The following is a 19,618-nucleotide window of genomic DNA, read 5'->3' as shown; positions in this document are numbered from 1 at the left end:
AATCAAACAACGGTACAGCGACGCCTAATCATAAGAACAATTATACTCTGGGAGCTTGTTTTCATTGTCGCACGGTGCTCCCAAAATATGTCATTTCGCACAGCAAAATATTTAAGAGCATTTGCGACCAAAATGGTCACACTTCAGAGCCCTGGTTATCAATATATTACACCAATCAAGTAACTTTATGTTTAATAATGCATCTCAGAATGTGTTACTGAAGGTAATAGTACTTTAAATGAATTAATGATGCTCCAATTTGTTTTCTCTACCTTTTTAGTATTGGCGAAAGAAGACACACCTGCATTGAGTGCTACTCGGAGATTCATGACTTCTATAGTCACTATCCCATGGTTGCAATTTGTGGTGCGTGCAAGTATCGGACAAGTTGCAAAACTTCATTTGGAAACCATATGATAAGGTAAAAGCTCCTTGAGTGTTAGATTCATAACACGTGTACACTGAGTGTACAAAACTTTAGGAACACCCCTACAAGGTGTCAAACATTCCACAGGGATGCTGGCCCATGTTGACTCCAATGCTTCCCACAGTTGTGTCAAGTTGGATGGATGTCCTTTGGGTGGTGGACCATTCTTGATACACACGGGAAACTGAGCGTGAAAAACCCGGCAGCGTGCAGTTCTTGACAAACTGGTGCGCCTGGCACATGCTACCATATCCTGTTCAAAGGCACTTAAAATATTTTGTCTTGCCCATTCACCCTCTGAATGACACACATACATAATCCATGTCTCAATTGTCTCAAAGCTTAAAAATCCTTTTAAAACCGGTCTCCTCACCTTAATCTACACTGATTTGAAGTGGATTTAACAAGTGACATCAATAAAGGATCATAGCTTTTACCTGGTCAGTCTGTCATGGATTTTGTGAACAGTGTATATGCCCATTTTTACATTTTAGTCATATAGCAGATGCTCTTATCCAGAGCGACTTACAGGAGGAAGTAGGGTTAAGTGCAGATATTTCACCTAGTCGGCTCAGAGAGGATGTTTTATTGTTCATATTAAATATATAAAAATATGTATTTGTCAGGTTCCATAGTGCCATCTCAAAAGAGAGATTCCGGAAAATGAGGAAAATCCCAGTTGTCCTAAGGTACGTGTCCCTAACTAAACAAATCTGGTCTCAAATCAATTCGTTAATGTTGCTATTGTTCTGCACTCCAGTTATTGGTAATGATTTATTTAATAAGTAGTGTTGCATTTTCACCAAACATTACCATAATTAAGCACCATGCAAGTTTATTCTATTCGGTTCATTATGAATCACGGTTTACCTACTGTCTTGCAGGAATTTAACCCTTGTCTGTCTGAACTGTGACTTCCTGGCGGATGCGCATGGAACTGACCTCATGAGCAAGCATTTGATTGACAGACCACACCACGTCTGTAAGGTCATACTAGAGAAAGGTATAAGGTTTATCACATTCTTCACAACCAGATGCTTAGGCGTCGCATTTTGTTTATATAATAATAATAACCTGTCTGCATGTCACGTTTTTCTTGCCTTGCAGGAGAAGGTGGTGCTGTAGATGACGGCATTAGAGGGTGAGTAGCTACTCTTCCAATGCAGCAGATAACGAGAACATCCTAAAATAAAAGTAACACCCCTCATAGTGTTGTAATGAGAATCTCAGAATTTGATCAAGTACTTGTGAGACTTCCAACTCCCTGACCTATGAGTTTGTTTGGAAGCATCCATTATTTTGAGAAATCTTTACCATATGCTTTTTACGTTAAGCTAATTGGGATGCATATTAAGTGGATTTTTTTTTTTTTTTTTTTGACCTTCACAAATGCAAATGGGAGCTTTGGCCTTAATTAATACCAGAGAACATTTCTTAATTAATGTATGCCTAAAGTAAGGTAATTTTGTCATTGGGAAGTTGCTGAAATGAAAGGTCGTTGTCGAATCTCTTTTGCAAGAATATCCTCGTCTTAATTTGTTGTATTCCTTTGAGGAGCCAAACGCACTAACAATACACATGAGATCAAGTTCAAATGTAATAATTTCATAAATATGTTGTTCCTCCTGAGAATTTATTATGCACAATTCAATGCTAATTGATATTTATGCTAAATGCCTGTTCTGTTTGAAGAATGATTGTCTGGACAAGGACATTGGTCCTTTTGCTTCATGATTTAAAATATCTTTGTTTGAAAAAATAGGAACTATTTGGATACTAATTCTGTGCTGATAAGCCAGCCTTAATTATGCTCTGAAAATGAATTTTAAGTTTTCATTACCATTTTCCATATGCTATCTCCAAAGTCGTTTTATTAATGGTTTTATTAAAAGGGCTCTACGTTTAATGGATTTGTGTCGTGATTTTCTCTTTTGTTCTGTTTCAGAAATAAGCAAGGGATGTCTGCTCTGATGTTCCCTGATATCCAGGTACTACTCTAGCTGGATTGTACCTGAGAAACACATATGTTTGATTTTGAACGGTTTCCTCAACCCAGCACCTCTTCTCTTTCTTTTTGTTACATAGAATGCTGAAACTGCCACAGTGAGTGGCGCTTTTGAACAATTGCACAGGTAATTAAGGGATGGTCCACACAAAATAGAACCAACAAATATTTTTCCCATCTTGGATGGAGTCAATTAGATTGATTTGGTACGTGTCCCACCCCCCCTTTCATTCACAGCGTTCCCAGATTGGAGGAGACCTCCAATGTCTTGTGTATCACCCCAGCTGCTGAAAGAGGGTATGGGCCAGAGGTAATGCATGTTCAGACCCAAGAGTCAGGAAGAGGTGATGTTATTCTACTAGACAACGATGATGCAGCAGTTAACCAGCTAGGAGAGGCAGAAGTGCTTCCACAGATCTCTACAGTAGATCAGATCCAGGGAGTCACACAGGCTACAGAGCTAGAAACACCCATGGAAAGTTCAGTTGAGGAAGACCAGTCTTTGCAGTCAGGGCCCGTGGAAAGCTCAGTTGAGGAGGAGCTGAGGGAGGAGTGGGCTTTGCAGTCAGCGACCAGGTCCCCCTCTAGTTCTGTGGCCTGTGAGTTAGAGGGGGAGGCGGCGTGTTTGCATGAGTCATTAAGCAAACTGGAATCTGTGAGCTTTGACGACAGTAAGAAGGTCAGCGCTTCCCTGGAGACCATCCCCTTAAATGTAGACCAAGAGGTGAACAATATCGTGGAAGCAAAGGACATCTCCTCATCCTCTCAAAGTCCAGCTGAAGTCAGGGCAGACAAAGACATTCCCTCCAGTCCTGAAACACTGAAGGAATCGGAAGCCTCGGAGTAGAGAAAAGTGGACCGGATGTGTTTTTAAGAAGACTGCATACTATTGAAATGTATTTCTCTTCCCCATTTTCTTAGTTTACTGTCCTTGACCAGATGGAGATAAGCTGAGACGTGCTATGTGTTTATTAGATTTGACATTTGGAAAAACATGTATCATTTTTTTCTAACAGCAGTGCAAAATTTTAGTTCTGTCAAACTTTCAATTTGGTTGTAAGCTTTCAATGAAAGTGAAAATGGTACACAATTTGAATAATTTGACTTTCTGTAGTGTGTCGAAAAATACAAAATCTGAATGTTTATGCTTTCCTTGATCTATGAACTTGTACTCAAGTGTGAAAAATCCTTGAAATATCTTCTTGACTATCCTTCCACTAGTAGATGTAGGCCTTTTATGTTTATTTTGGATACCTCTACTTCCATTGACATTTTGTAGGTGTTTTTGTGTATTTTTAATATATGATCTCAGCAAAAAAAGAAATGGCCTCTCACTGTCAACTGTGTTTATTTTCAGAACTTAACGTGTAAATATTTGTATGAACATAAGATTCAACAACTGAGACATAAACTGAACAAGTGCCACAGACATGTGACTAGCAGAAATTGAATGTGTCCCTGAACAAAGGGGGGGTCAAAATCAAAAGTAAGTCAGTATCTGGTGTGGCCACCAGCTGCATTAAGTACTGCAGTGCAACTCCTCCTCATGGACTGCACCAGATTTGCCTGTTCTGGCTGTGAGCTGTTACTCCATTCTTCCACTGAAGCACCTGCAAGTTCCCAGACATTTCTGGGGGGAATGGCTCTAGCCCTCACCCTCCGATCCAACAGGTCCCAGACATGCTCAATGGGATTGAGATCCTGGCTCTTCGCTGGCCATGGCAGAACACTGACATTCCTGACTTGCAGGAAATCACACACAGAACGAGCAGTATGGCTTGTGGCATTGTCATGCTGGGTCATGTCAGGATAAGCCTGCAGGAAGGGTACCACATGTAACGCACAGCGTTGAGATTGCCTGCAATGACAAGCTCAGTCTGATATGCTGTGACACACCACCCCAGACCATGACAGACCCTCCACCTCCAAATTGATCCCGCTCAAGAGTACAGGCCTCGGCGTAACGCTCATTCCTTCAACGATAAACTCGAATCCGACTATCACCCCTGGTGAGACAAAACCGCGACTCATCAGTGAAGAGCACTTTTTGCCAGTCCTGTCTGGTCCAGCGAAGATGGGTTTGTGCCCATAGGTGACGTCTGGTGAGGACCTGCCTTAATACAGGCCTACAAGCCCTCAGTACAGCCTCAGCCTATTGTGGATAGTCAGCACTAAGGGGGGATTGTGCGCTCTTGGTGTAACTCGGGCAGTTGTTGCCATCCTGTACCTGTCCCGCAGGTGTGATGTTCGGTTGTACCGATCCTATGCAGGTGTTGTTACACGTGGTCTGCCACTGCAAGGAAGGTCAGCTGTCCGTCCTGTCTCCCTGTCTTCAGCGTCTCGCAGTACGGACATTGCAATTTATTGCCCTGGCCACAGCGGCAGTCTTCATGCCTCCTTGCAGCATGCCTAAGTCATGTTCACGCAGATGAGCAGGGACCCTGGGCATCTTTCTTTTGGTGTTTTTCAGAGTCTGTTGAAAGGCCTCTTTAGTGTCCTAAATTTTCATAACTGTGACCTTAATTGCCTACCGTCTGTAAGCTGTTTCTTAACCGTTCCAAAGGTGCATGTTCATTAATTGTTTATGGTTCATTGAACAAGCATGGGAAACAGTGTTTAAACCCTTTACAATGAAGATCTGTGAAGTTATTTGGATTTTTACAAATTATCTTTGAAAGACAGGGTCCTGAAAAGGGGATGTTTCTTTTTTTGCTGAGTTTATAATCCATCACTTTCCCTTTGATCGTCTGTAGTTTGAGAGCAATCCAATGGATTTGAGGGAGTTTGATTCAAATGAACCGCGGTACACCGGTCTATGGCCCGTCACAGGCAAAAGCAGTGAGGGGGGAGGAGCGCGCTTCTCAAATTGAACAGTAGTCTGCGCCGCTCGGTCATGTTGTCAACTGGCAGCATGGTGCATCGTCCAGAAACACTTTGCCATAAAATGTTTGAATTTTCAAACTACTTTGCATTGGGAAGGCAGATTAGTGTTTTGATCAAAAGCAGTCACCTTTTTCATTTGAAACCAGCATCCTACTCAGTACTCCACGTGCTTAACCTACGTCACTTTTGTTTTGAGACAATTTTGCCATCAGCCAGAGCGGGGCACCTGGCTCGAAAAAGAATTCAATCACTTTTCACCCGGTGCAAATTCCTCCCACCGTGAGCAACTGGGCCAGGTACTCTAATCCCCTCAGTGTTTCCATTGCAGTCGTGCTAACATGTAAATAAACTTTGGTAATACATTATGGAATCTGCTACTGAGACTTGATTAAGAACTGACTGTCCATGTTCATTATGGTTAAGAGGTGATCAACTGTGTGTAGGCTCATCACTGCCCAGCTTACATGAAAAGTAATGAAATACATTGATTCCCCAGTTACCTCACAAATAGTTGTCATAGATTACAAGCATCTTGATAGGTTTAACACTGACAGAAGTGTTGACTTGGCACTGAAATGTTTTCACCTTTGCTATGAATGATCATTGTGCCCGCTTGTGTTAGTTTGGTGCATTTTCAGCTGATGGGGAGGTTGAGGATGCAAAAAGCTTGAAGGAGAAGGGTGTCATGAGTTGATGCATAAACAAGCTAGAGATGGATTGAATTTATTTGACAGGTGACAGCAAAGGTGTCGCTTTTGGCCAGCATGTGCTGATAATACATACGGAATTTGCCCAAGCAGTGAAGCTAGACTGTTTTCTTGCATACTTAAAATAGACAAGAACAGGGAAGTAATAATGTCTATTATGTTTATATCCCAATTCAGAAGAATTGCCTGATTGTCTTATAAGCAATGGATTGTACTGGGTCCCGTGTGGCTCAGTTGGTAGAGCATGGCGCTTGCAACGCCAGGGTTGTGGGTTCAATTCCCACGGGGGACCAGGGTTCAATTCCCATGGGGGGACCAGGATGAATATGTATGAACTTTCCAATTTGTAAGTCGCTCTGGATAAGAGCGTCTGCTAAATGACTTAAATGTAAATGTAATGTACTGTACCAGTATTAAGAGGACATGGCAGTGCAGAAAGGGTACACCACTACAGTAGTAGTAAACTAAAACCTAGATTTATCTGTTTACTTTGTGGGTTCTTTATCCCTTTCTTGAGAGAAATAAGAAATAAAACAATGAGAGCAGAGACTAAATTCTGTCAGATATTATTTCAGCATTCCTTTACTGTTGGGGCACAGTAGGCCTAAATACAATACTCAGTTGTCACCTCAAGCTAAGTCGTTTTGAAGATTTACAGATGAGGTCTCAGAGGGAGGCACACTTCTGTCAAATGTCAGGGCACCTTGAGGAACATTGCCATCTTGTGAAGTGAGAACACCTCATGTATGCACAGCCCCCACCCCCCAGTCATTTATATCTGTATTTGTTTGCAAGTGTTCCAAATGTCAGCTAATGATGCTCAATAGGAACAAGCTTCATAGAATGGCTGTCAATGTCAACTATGGCTGACAGTGTTTGACAGTTTAAATGAGACTTTGAAAAGTGAAACTCAAAGATTGTTGCCCTTTTTACTTCTATGCATATGCAAATCCTGTAAAACCTTCAAAGTCAAATCTGGATGTCGAAGCCAGTTCCACTGCATTTTTTTCATTGTTCTCTAATCAGGGACTGATTTAGAACTGGGACACAAGGTGGGTGCAATTAATTATCAGGTAGAACAGAAAACCAGCAGGCTCCGGACAGAGTAAGCGTTGAATAAACCTGCTGTAAAGGCAAGATAAAAAGAAAATGACAGGCTTCTGAGAGTTTGTTTATTATGGTCCCTGCATCATTGTGAAAAGGATCCAAATGAAAAAAATTGCCTTTGGATCACCTGAAATGAAGTGATATCATGGCCCCATCATTTTTCAGGCTTCAAGGAGATATACCTTCAGAAAGTATACCCCTTGACGTATTCCTCATTTTGTTTATTTTACACCCTGAATTCAAAATGGATTAAATATATATAGAAATCTCACCCAATACCCCATAATGACAAAGTGAAAACATGTTTTTAGATTTTTTTGTAATGTGTTACAAATGAAATACAGAAATATCTAATTCACACCCCTGAGTCAATACTTTGTAGAAGCACATTTGGCAGCGATTACAGCTGAGTCTTTCTGGGTAAGTCTCTAAGAGCTTTACCTCACCTGGATTGTGCAACAGTTGCCCATTTATTTTCTAAATTCTTCAAGCTCTGTCAAATTGGTTGTTGATCATTGCTAGACAACCAATTTCAGGTCTTGCCGTAGATTTACGTCAAAACTGTTAACTAAGCCACTCAGGAACATTCACTGTCTTGGTAAGCAACTCCAGTGTAAATCTGGCTTTGTGTTTAATATTATTGTCCTGCTGAAAGGTGAATTCGTCTGTTGGAAATCAGACTGAACCAGGTTTTCCTCTAGGATTTTGCCTGTGCTTAGCTCCATTCTGTTTCTTTTTTTATCCTGAAAAACTCCCTAGTCCTTAACAATTACAAGCATACGCATAACATGGTGCAACCACCACAATTCTTGAAAATATGGAGAGTGGTACTCAGTAAAGTGTTGTATTAGATTTGCCCCAAACATAACACTTTGTATTCAGGACGAAAGTTAATTGCTTTACCACGTTTTTTGCAGTATTACTTTAGTGCCTTGTTGCAAACAGGATGCATGTTTCTTTTCACACTGTCAGTTAGGTTAGTATTATGGAGTAACTACGATGTTGCTGATCCATCCTCAGTTTTCTCAGGGACCTTACAGATAATTGTATGTGTGCGGGGTACAGAGATGAGGTAGTAATTAAAAAAGCATGTTTAAACCTTATTGCACAGAGTGAGTCCATGTAATTTATTATGTGACTTGTGAAGTATATTTTTACTCCTGAACTTTAATCTTGCCATAACAAAGGGATTGAATACTTATTGACTCAAGACATTTCAGCTTTACATTTTTTATTAATTTGTAGAAATTTCAAAAAACATTCCACTTTGATATGCGTGTAGGCCAGTGAAGACAAAATCGAAATGTAATCTATTTTACATTTAGGCTGTAACAACAAAATTTGGAAAAATTCAAGGAATGTGAATACTTTAAGGCATTGTAATATAATACTTTCAGACAGCTTTACTGACAATACATCTGTCCCCAGCATCGATTAGAAGGGTACATTCTAACTTTTATATACCAGTAGTCTGAAATCAAGTAATATCAGGCCCAACCTTAAGGACCTGCCAATTGAATACTTTTCTAAAATTATTTGTCTAGAGTTTTTAACTGGACCGCCCTAAGCCTATTATTAATGTCCATCTTTTTTTAAATTAAACTACAAAATACATAGATATCCATTGTACAAACTATATTGTATTTAGATATTTTGGAGGGGGACTAAGCATGGGAGAGACTTGTGTGTGGGTGATATGTTGTCTGACGTTTGTGAACAACAATTGTGTCAATAACTTAACTGATTCTGCGCAGTACCTGTAACGTTACCTTAGGGAAGACGGGAGGACCAAACGGACTTTTTAACCAATTACATTCGAGTTTATTGTTAGGCACAAAAGGCGCGATGTTACTAAGACGACTGGAAGCAAAACAAATGGAGCAAAGTGGTAGATGAAGAAGATTATTACATTTCTGCCTGGTAAAATATACAAATCAACGAGAGGCTTGACACAGCTGCACGCAATGATGGTAAATTACTTGGCTGTAGATTATGTTTAATTGTGTTTTCCATGAAAATTATCTAGCTATTCGATGGTTAACGTCGTTAGCTAACGTCAGCTAACGTTAGCTGAGAACGAGACAACTTTAGTTAATTTACCTAGCTAGCTCTGAGGCTCCTGAACGTCAAACTTGTTTGAGTCGGGGACCAATTTTGTGATAGACCCATCAGACTACCAGAACACAACTCCTACATACAGTGCGATTAACAAAAAGATAGGATACAAGCAGTTTTACTATTACTGCAGTGCACGGCTGGACTATTATTAAGAGCATCAATAGCGATTCATGATATTACATTGTATTGCACCCTCTAAACTTACACAGATTCCTTGTATAAAATTGGTTGATTCTGTTAGTACTAGCAATATTCATTAAAAAAAATGATAAATTGTAATAATAATATTTTGATCGGGTCCACAGACCCCACTTTGAAAACCCCTGACCTAGCTGTTAGTGCTAAGTAAGCCAGGCTAGCTTGAGTGGTACTCAAGTTTATTTACATTTTATTATAACCACTGGTAGTATCCAGTATGTATTTGCTTGATACATTGACCAAAATGAACTAATGCGGTCTTTCCTCAAGGCTTCAATGAGCCAGCGGCGCAACATGACGCACAGTCAACAGCAGAGGGTGATCTCGGAATTTCGACGGCAGGAAGAGCAACGAGAAGACCAGACAAAACGCATCACTAAGGACAGACAAATGCAAGCCAATGTAATGAGTGAGGAGAGACTTGAAAAGAAGCGATACCTACGCAAGTTGCAAGACGAGCTGCACGAAAGCCAAATTGAGAATGCTCTCATCAAGGTATCGCTTTCACACAGCATTCATGAAAAGTACCTGCTTAAACGACGACTAGGCTTCATCTGTGTCAGGGAAACTGGTCCTAAAAGTAATTGCTTGCTTCATCTGACTCTTACAGGCAGAGGAGGAGAGAATATACAAGGAAAAGCAACTGCAACAAGAGGAGAGAATGGCACAAGAACTGGCCCGCATCAGCTATGAAAAGCTTAGAGATGTAAAAATGAGGCAATATATAAAAGAGAACAGGTAAGTCCCAACATGAGGGGCTTGGCAGAGATTGACATTAAGGGTTGCCCTCCTATTGCATGGGTCAGGTGAACTGAGCAGTTGCACCTGCTCTGAGGTTGCCCCTTTGGGCAACTGCAACGAATTCCAGTAACCTAAAACTGAAAGACAGTCAATTTATGGCAGTTGGGCAAGTTGAGCCTGCTCTGAGATTTATTTTATTTTATACTGATAACAACCAAAATACCACAAATTTCAGTATTGATCTTTCTGATTCCTCTATGTGTAGAGGAAAGGCAGGCAATATATGGAACTGCTGCATGTAAATAGCTCATTTACATTTTCAGGCAAGTGATCATAATCTTCGGTCAACCCAAAAATACTCTTGACTTGCCCGATGGGAAAGTGCCTTTCAGACTTTAATAAAAACCCTAGGGTTAGTGTATCAACAATAATCTGTCCATAGTTGTTGCAGGATGGATGTTTTATGTTGCTGTTATTGTTTCCTCTTTAATTTTAGTGTTGAACTCCGTGAGTTGGAGGGGCAGCTCAAGTCTGCATACCTAAACCGGGAGAGGGCTGCACAGATTGCTGAAAAGGAGTCTATGAGATATGAGACAGTGGTAAGTAAGTTCATAAATGTCCTTTCCCAGGGTAGAAGGGACATTTGAGACTTGAACCAAAACACTTGTTGGTTGTGCTTTTTGTGAATCCATATTTTTCTCATTAGCGTCAGGAGGCTGATATTGCTCGTAAGATGAAGAGCGAGCATGAGCGGGCCTCTATGGAGCAGGAGAAGCAAGACCATAAGCGCTACGAGGAGGTGGTGCAGTACCAGCAGGAGCTGGAACAGCAGCTGGAGGAGAAAGAGCACAAGAGACAGGAGGCTTATGAGGAGTTCCTCAAGGAGAAACTCATGGTTGACGAAATCGTCAGGAAGATCTATGAGGAGGATCAAATGTGAGTGGACAGTGGCAGTCTGTTTTCACAATTTGGTTAAGTTTCCTGCTTGATCAAGTAATCAGTATATAATGAAATCGAATTACCTTTTTTGCAGGGAGAGGCAGTTAAGACTGAAAAAGATAACAGCCACTCAAAGGTACATAGAGGAGTTCAAGAGCCAGCAGACTGAGTGGAGACTGATGGAGCGGGAGAAGATGGAGGCTGAGAACAGACGCATCCTGGAATTTGCCAGTTACCAGCAGCATAAGGAGAAGAGCAGAATGGAGAAAGTCAGAGAACGAGAGCAGGCAAAAGAACATCTTCACCAGATGGTAAGAGGGAGAAAAGTCACATAATTTGCGAAACTCTTGGCTATATTCATAGTTAAGAATATGTTCTAGTCTTTTTTTTTGGACAAAGTGAGAAATTATTACAACAATATTGATGGCTATTGAGGAATGTCTTTCTTCTAGCTCACTGAGAAGATTGAAATGGAGAGGCAGCAGCGTGACGAGATGGAGCGTGTTCGTGAAGAGCTTTGTCTGGAGGAGCAAGCCGAAGCTGCAAGGCAGAAACAAATCGTAAGCAAGCATTTCCACATTTTATAATTTCCTACATTTCCAAACCACCTTTAGAGGATTCAACCTTTTTTAAATGGGTTAACAGGAAGATATGGAGAAGAGAATCAGACAGAGGCTGGAGTTGCAGCAGACCTGCCAAGAGCAAATAGCCTTCAAGGAAATGCGGAGGCAGGCTGAGAAGGTGGAGGAGGAGGCCTTCAGGCAGATGATGATGGCCAAGTTTGCTGAGGATGACCGCATAGAGCAGATGAATGCCCAGAAACGTCGCATGAAGCAGCTTGAGCACAAGAGGGCTGTGGAGAAACTGCTGGAGGACAGGAGACAGCAGTACCTGGCTGACAAGGTACAGTATATTGCTCTTCTCATGAACACTTATGCACTCTTTATCAACATCAAAGTGGTGTTATTGTAACTGAAGCTTTTCTGTTTAACACTGTTTTGTCTGCCTCAGAGGTAGGTACCTTAAGGAACATTTGTTGAATGTAAGTTTGATCTCTCTTCCCAAGGAACGTGAGGCTGAAGAAAGAGCAATGGAACAGGAGAGGGAGACATTGCGTCGACAGATCATTGAGGAGGAAAGGCAAAGCCTTCTCAAACTCCATGCCACAAAACTTCTGGGCTATCTACCTAAGGTAAGGGAGAGGAGGTTGTCTTAGTTTTTAGTTCAACTGCAAGTGTTTTCTTTGTGTTTTTCTTTAAACTCATTGGCTGTCCAAATTCTTTAAAAAAGTATTTTGATGCAATGTTGCTCCAGGAAGATCCCACTTTTGAAACTGACTGTTATTTTCAAATGTTAAGGGCATATTCCGGGAAGATGACCTTGAACACTTTGATGAGGACTTCAGAAGCAATTTCCAAAAGCGCCAGGCCGACATCTTTGATGAAGAGGGCTGGGGAGATGATGAATAACCACTTCCTATACTACACCACTAGATGGCATTATTGGGTAGATGCTGTCTAGTGTTTTTTTGTGTGTATCAAATGGTGGATTTCTTATGGTGATGGTGTACTCAAATGTATTAATTTGCAAAGACTAATTTGTATCCCACTATATGCATATCACCACACCTTAAATCCTAACATGGAGGTGCAGCAATTTTCAGTGTAAGTCATTTGGTAATAAAAATAACTACACCATTTCCTTTATTAGGTGATAATGCAACTACAGTTTAAATTGATTTAACCCATTATTGTAATAAAATGGTAAACTTTTAAAATACAACTGCATTACAAATATATTCTGTATAAATGAACAATAACTTCCACACAATATTAAAGGACACATAATCAATGTTGTTGCTAACCATAAGAATACATTCAAGGCAAGCAGGATTGTATTACATACATTTTTCAGTATTGCTTTATGATTTCCCCTAGTCAAGAGCTTTCATGAATCCCTCTTCTGTAAATGACAACATCTTGGCAGCTTCTAAATGCATCTGCTCAAGCAAGAGGAAAAATATGTGCGTTTGATAAGGAGAAATACCAATAATGATACTGCCTTGTAATAATTACTTGCATTTAATATGAGGACTTTTTGCCTTTTCAGTATATCAATCAGTTTGAGTTGTTTTTAAAAACCCACTATCAGTTCAGCTTTTTGCTTTTCCAGCTTCTTGTTTTTGGCTTTTAATGTCTTTATTTTTTTATGCTCCTGGTTTGCTGTGTCCTTTTGGAAAGGATTGACATAAAACACGTTTATTTAACCTGGGTTATACAAGTGACAGAAGCAAAACTTGAAAACCAAAATCTGAACTATACTAATAGCATGGCACTATCTATCAATACAATTTAGTGTAAATGATTGATGTGATCACTAAATGCACTGATAGGTGGTTTAATTTACCTTGCTCGTCTGCTTGAGTTTGGTCAGTTGTGTCTTGGACCTCTCAACTTCCTCCGACACTCTGTTCAGTCTAACCTCCACGGCACTGTGATTGGTTGCTGCCTGTTTTTGTGCTCTCTTCAAACCCTCGATTTCTTTTGTTAAACACACACGGGGGCAAGCTAAATCAGTAAAATAATTTTGTGTAATGTTTTTATAGCGCACCAACACACATTTTCAAAAGCACTGTAATGATAATGGTAATATTTGGTTAGATGGCTACAAAAACTGACTGTCATCACATTTACTTATTAATTTTACATTTCAGAAATTAAATGTGAATAGTTATAATTTAAACCGATAATTTTTGTGACTAAGCAATAGGAAGCCATCAACCATTCATTCTTCTTTTCTTTGGGAGTGGACATACACTAAGTGTACAAAACATTAGGAACACCTGCTCTTTCCATGTCAAACTGACCAGGTCCCATGCTTTTGTTCAATCTTTACTAACGACATGCCACTGGCTTTGAGTAAGGCCAGTGTGTCTATGTATGCGGATGACTCAACACTATACTCGTCAGCTACTACAGCGACTGAAATGACTGCAACACTTAAAGAGCTGCGGTTAGTTTCAGAATGGGTAGCAAGGAATAAGCTAGACCTAAATATTTCCAGAACTAAAAGCATTGTATTTGGGACAAATCATTCACTAAACCTCAACTGCGTCTCGTAATGAATAATGTGGAAATTGAGCAAGTTGAGGTAACTAAACTGCATGCTAACCCTGGATTGTAAACTGTCATGGTCAAAACAAACACAAGGATACAACAGTAGCTAAGATGGGGAGAAGTCTGTCCATAATAAAGCGTTGCTCTACCTTCTTAACAACACTATCAACAAGGAAGGTCCAACAGGCCCTAGTTTTGTCACACCTAGACTACTGTTCAGTAGTGTGGTGTCATGACGTTGGCCTGTTGGGGGAGGTTTATGACCCCCATAAATACCTTTCCCCTTTTCCCTCTCTCTACTTTATAGAGTTGACTCTTGTAAAGCCTTTGTAACATAGAGTCTGGTAACATCGAAAGGTGGGAAACGGAACCATATTTCGGTAATCCAACCAGTTGAAAATATGCGTTTGTACTTAATGAATATGATCTCAGATCAGTTGTTGTCTGAGATATTACTACTAATGACAGGATGACATAAACTGTATCTTGGAAAGTCGACACATTCTAGTTATCAGATTCACATGGAATTGTTGTGCAATTTAAATGTTTAAATATGAAAGTATTTGTGAAAAGATTAAATGTAATTTTAGCTTCTTAAATGAGAGAATGGTTTGTCATAGAGAAACTCTGCTCACTCAGAGGCCCCACCCAAGTGAACAGAATTTGGTTGTAAACTATGAAACACGCCCTTCTTTCACCACTATATAAACCCGTTGAGGAAAATTCAACTTGCTGTTCCGAGGACGACGGTCCTACGTTAAAAGGGCTCAGATAATATCCTAACGAAATTAGCATTGTGTTCAATGTGAAGGTGACGGTCGACACGCCGAAAGGATTTCAACTATACCAGCCAGAATATAGCATGAGCTTACAAGTATGGCAACTTGGTATGAACTTTGAACTCTTATTCACTCCAGAAGTGATACCTCCTAGCCGTTGAGTTAGCAGCAGCCGCTGTAAACGTGGGCTAGGAAAGGACGAACGACGTATTCAATCTAACACGCACAACGATACTACAACGTATCCAGTTTACCACCAGAGACATTCTTCAGAGGACAAGAGATCCCTGCTGGGCATCCCAGCCTTCCATCTACGACCAACCTATTGAAGAGTAAATATTTATTGCATTTTCCTTTTTCCAAATGGGCGGTTATTTAGAATCCATAAGACTCTGTATTTACGATAGCATAGCTTCTCCCTTTTGTTACTCAGTCTTCCCGCTCTTTCATTCAAAACCCAGCCCCCTTTCTTTGTGTAACCAGCCGTCATATCTGTTCCGTCCACTAGGGATGTTTTCCTTTATGACATAATTTGTAATCAATGTGTGATCCATTCTGGGTAGATGTAATTCTGTGTGATTATTTAGGTATTTAGTAAATAAATAATTAAACCAAATGTTGTATTGCTGATTCAACTTATTAACCAGGGTTTGTGAAGATAACCAAGAATTTACAACTTTCAGATGAGACTGAATAAGGCGACGATTAAATATTGACTGCTATTGAGGTAAAAGATTACCAGGTCTTTAAGAGTTTATTCGGAAGATAACAGCTCTATAAAAAAAATGTCGTGGTGCCCCGACTTTCTAGTTAATTACATTTACATGGTTATCTTAATCAGGTAATATTAATTACAGAGAAATGATTTTATAGAATAGCATGTCATATCACTTAATCCGGCATAGCCAAAGACACGACAGTGGTCAGGTGCCACAAAGAGGGAGTTGGGGAAAATTGCAATTGGCTCAGAACAGGGCAGCACAACTGTCCCTTAAAAGTACACGGAGAGCTAACATTAATGACATGCATCTCAATCTCATGGCTCAAAGTGGAATAGAGATTGACTTGATCATTACTTGTTTTTGTAAGAGGTGTTGACAAGCTCAATATACCGAGCTGTCTGTTTAAAATACTAGCACACAGCTCGGACACTCATGCCATCAGAGGTCTCTTCACAGTCCCCAAGTCTAGAACAGACTATGGGAGGCGCACAGTACTACATAGAGCTATGACTACATGGAACTCTATTCCACATCAGGTAACTGATGCAAGCAGTAGAATATGATTTAAAAGGCAGGTAAAAATACACCTTATGGAACAATAGGGACTGTGACGAGACACACACATTGTGATATTGACAATTTTGTGTATATGTGGTGGTGTAGGGATTTTTTATTTACCTTTATTTTAACTAGGCAAGTCAGTTAAGAACAAATTCTTATTTTCAATGACGGCCTAGGAACAGTGGGTTAACTGCCTTGTTCAGGGGCAGAACGACAGATTTTTACTTTGTCAGCTCGGGGATTCAATCTTGCAACCTTTTGGTTACTAGTCCAACACTAACCACTAGGCTACCTGCCGCCCCAATTTATATTTATATGTTGTACTACTTCATCTTTAGCTCATTCAGTACAAACAAAGTTCACTATTCAATATGTAATGTGGGATTTCTCTGAATTCAAAAGATATCTGTCATATGAGCGCCGTACTATCGCCAGCTGCAGGAGAGGTTCACCTTACAGGCTGATCATGTTAATGAGGCCATGCCAGGCATTTCCCTGTTGAGGTGTTAATTTCATCCTTTATTAACAACCTTGTCTAAGCTGTATAATGTCCCCCTCCCCATTCAGCAATAAGACATTAACAGCTATCTCAACTGCTGTCTATACACATCTAGGTTTCTCTCAGTCACTGTTTATGTACTTCCATGGTTACAATATGTGCTGTTTAATATTACCAAATGACTAACTAGAAAGATAATCAATGTAATAACTGTTTTATCCTCGACACCCACCTTCCGTAGAGCAGTTACTTGTTGCTGGAGCCCATCACCTTTTCTGTTTGACTCCTCTGCTAAAGCTCTGTGTTTCTCTATCTGGGTTTGCTGAATGTTTGTGGTCTTCTGTAGTCCTGCTCGAGCCTCCTCGACCTCCTTTATGCTGGTGCTTAAACTACTGTTTGCATAATCCTAGAACAAATACATGTTTTATTCTTGTTTCAATGTTACATTTTACTCAAAAATATACCTAATTTCCATCTCTCATATTTCTATCATTACCTTTTTGTTGCACTCATATGATAGCCGGTTAAATTCTTCTTGCTTTACACAAAGTTTTGCTTTGAGAAAACGGATCTGTGCATCTAAAACACAGCACACCCAAAAAAGTTACATAAAGAATTATATAATTTTTAGGACATGCGAGAAGCTCGATGAACTAAGGCTGAAACAATTGATATTCTGGAACTCTGATAAATAACTTATTTTTTTGTAATGAATGTTTTTGCAAAGATCCATTCTTGTGCTCCAGATGTGAATGTGTGAGAAAGCCACAGAAAGTGTAATAAATGAAATCAGAATTCACCTGATCCCATCTCATCCCCAACACCGGGCATGATGTCTTCCATAAGATTGTCATGAGTATCTCCATCATCCAGCTTCCCCTCAATGTCTACGTATTGTTTTAGCCAAGGAAAAATCCACACAATCTTCAAGAACCGCAACATCATCAACTGCAGATGCCTTTGTTGTTCTGAAATAAAATAACAAATAAACAAAATACAATTCAAACAAAAAGTTGAAAAAGTCATAACAAACATAAGGAACTGAAGATCAACAGCGCTGGACACTCATTAAGCCATTACCTTTCACAATCTTCCAATGTTTCCAATAGATATTTGTGCAAACGTTTGTGACAAGGATAACATTCTTACTGTGTTTTTCTCTGGTTTCCAGGTCTGTTTTGTGAATTGGATTTTGATGTGACCCTTTTCTTTGTCATTACCTGAGCAATGGAAATATGACTTAGGGAGAATTTCAATTGCATTTCCTTAATTCCTCGCCTCCTTCTCAAAACCCATTGGATGAGAAGGTCAGAAGTTCCCCCCCTCTTTGAAGAGGACGCGAGGAATCAAGGAAATACAATTGAAATTCTCCCCCAGTTTTACTAACTGATTACATTACATTTGTGTCTCTGAGCTGTTACATTTTACATATCAAACTGAATTGAATACTGCACCTTAGAAGTGGGCTTCATAACTGAAGATTCCAGCATGTTCACATTCCTAAAGACAAATACATTTGTATTATAGGCAGTTCTCATATATTCTTATCCAGTCTACTACACTGAAATGCTATACGTTTTGAGCAATGCAATATTTTATTACCTGAAATCCTCCTCATCCTCAATTTCAACATCAAGGTGGAAAGAGATTGGCTTTGACAAGACTTAATTTTGGTCACGCTGAAAAAAAAACAAAAAAACAATCAGGACAAAAAGTTTAAATAAAACAAATATGTCTAAAATGAATGTTTTATGTTGTTCTGAAGTGTGTCAATTGGCCAGGTAGCTATCTTAAACCACTTACCATAACCTGTTCGGCTTGCCTTGCTAGTTCAGCTGTTTTTGCCTCCTGCTCTGCATTTATACATCTGGAATGGGAGAAATATGCATTTTTTTATTACTATCGCCATCTGGTTACAGCATCTCATATGATACAGTTTACATTGACTCAACAGATGTTTGGCAATGGGCACAGATGTTTGGGCAAGGAACCTCACTTGTATTCCTCCTCTTTAGCAAGTAGGTCTTAGCAAGTAGGTCTATCGTGGATGGTTTCTTTGAGGGGACAGAGGCTGGACGTCTCACAGATCTTCCTCCTTGAGACCTTTCTGTCTTGGATGACATGGGTCTTTTGGGCTAAATAAACAAATGTAGTAAGTTAGGTAGCTCATTAAAAATATAGTAGTTGTTGGTTCTTTTAGCCAACAGGCATATAACATTTCAAAGGAACAACGCTTTCATTGAAAGTCAGACAGCGTATAATAAAACGTTACAGTTTTAACTAGCATGCTAACTATCTAGCTAGCAGTTAGCTAACTTAGATCTTAAACAGCGATATAGCTAGGACACATAAAGGTGGCTATAGCTAGTTATTTCTTCTTGTATTTAACTTGTGAATGGGTATGTTAACGTTTTTTAGCAGTGTAATACTGTAATTAGCTAGTTGTTTAAAACAATACATTGACTCACCGCATGCATTCTTCTTTCAGACATTTTGTGGTGCTGAATCTGGCGCGTGGCGTTACGGTTGCATAGCAACAAGTCGTGGCCAAATGTTTATCTCCACTGTGCGACAAGGCGAAGGATAACGCACATTTGCTGTGCTCGCTGTTTTCCACAATCTTGACTTTGATACGTTTAAGAAAAAGATGATGTTAGGGTCCATTGTGGACCAATGAACACATTCATTTGAGTTGTTTGCTAAACATGAAATGAGCAAATGTGCAGTGGGACAGCCTTTACTAAGGCTAACAGATTGGCTGGTCACCTTTTGGCTACTCACCACAGCCGTGTAAAAACAACCCCAAAAAAGCACGT

At 39.9% G+C, this 19,618-nt stretch overlaps 1 protein-coding gene and 1 pseudogene across 2 annotated transcripts in view; one reads left to right on the top strand and one right to left on the bottom strand.

Annotated features, from left to right (window-relative positions):
* The window catches only part of LOC129854247 (meiosis-specific nuclear structural protein 1-like), a 26,337-nt gene extending 10,701 nt beyond the window's left edge, over positions 1–15,636 (top strand). Inside the window, exons 14-29 of one of the 2 annotated variants that reach the window (XM_055921063.1) lie at positions 281–421; positions 1,054–1,116; positions 1,312–1,430; positions 1,535–1,568; positions 2,373–2,415; positions 2,513–2,559; positions 2,670–2,742; positions 9,716–9,940; positions 10,056–10,183; positions 10,683–10,785; positions 10,893–11,122; positions 11,220–11,436; positions 11,578–11,685; positions 11,771–12,028; positions 12,192–12,317; positions 12,484–15,636. In XM_055921063.1, the coding sequence (XP_055777038.1) occupies positions 281–421; positions 1,054–1,116; positions 1,312–1,430; positions 1,535–1,568; positions 2,373–2,415; positions 2,513–2,559; positions 2,670–2,742; positions 9,716–9,940; positions 10,056–10,183; positions 10,683–10,785; positions 10,893–11,122; positions 11,220–11,436; positions 11,578–11,685; positions 11,771–12,028; positions 12,192–12,317; positions 12,484–12,594 (2,026 nt within the window). In that variant the 3' untranslated portion in view covers positions 12,595–15,636. Of the gene's footprint in view, positions 1–280; positions 422–1,053; positions 1,117–1,311; positions 1,431–1,534; positions 1,569–2,372; positions 2,416–2,512; positions 2,560–2,669; positions 2,743–9,009; positions 9,100–9,715; positions 9,941–10,055; positions 10,184–10,682; positions 10,786–10,892; positions 11,123–11,219; positions 11,437–11,577; positions 11,686–11,770; positions 12,029–12,191; positions 12,318–12,483 lie in introns of those variants that run through there. The other variant, XM_055921062.1, reaches the window with a different exon arrangement.
* Positions 8,344–19,618, bottom strand: LOC129854248 (testis-expressed protein 9-like; annotated as a pseudogene).

Source organism: Salvelinus fontinalis, chromosome 4 (assembly GCF_029448725.1).
Source record: "Salvelinus fontinalis isolate EN_2023a chromosome 4, ASM2944872v1, whole genome shotgun sequence".
Lineage (NCBI taxonomy): Eukaryota > Metazoa > Chordata > Actinopteri > Salmoniformes > Salmonidae > Salvelinus > Salvelinus fontinalis.
Note: the sequence above shows the minus strand (reverse complement) of the source record. Positions and strands in the feature narration are given on the sequence as shown.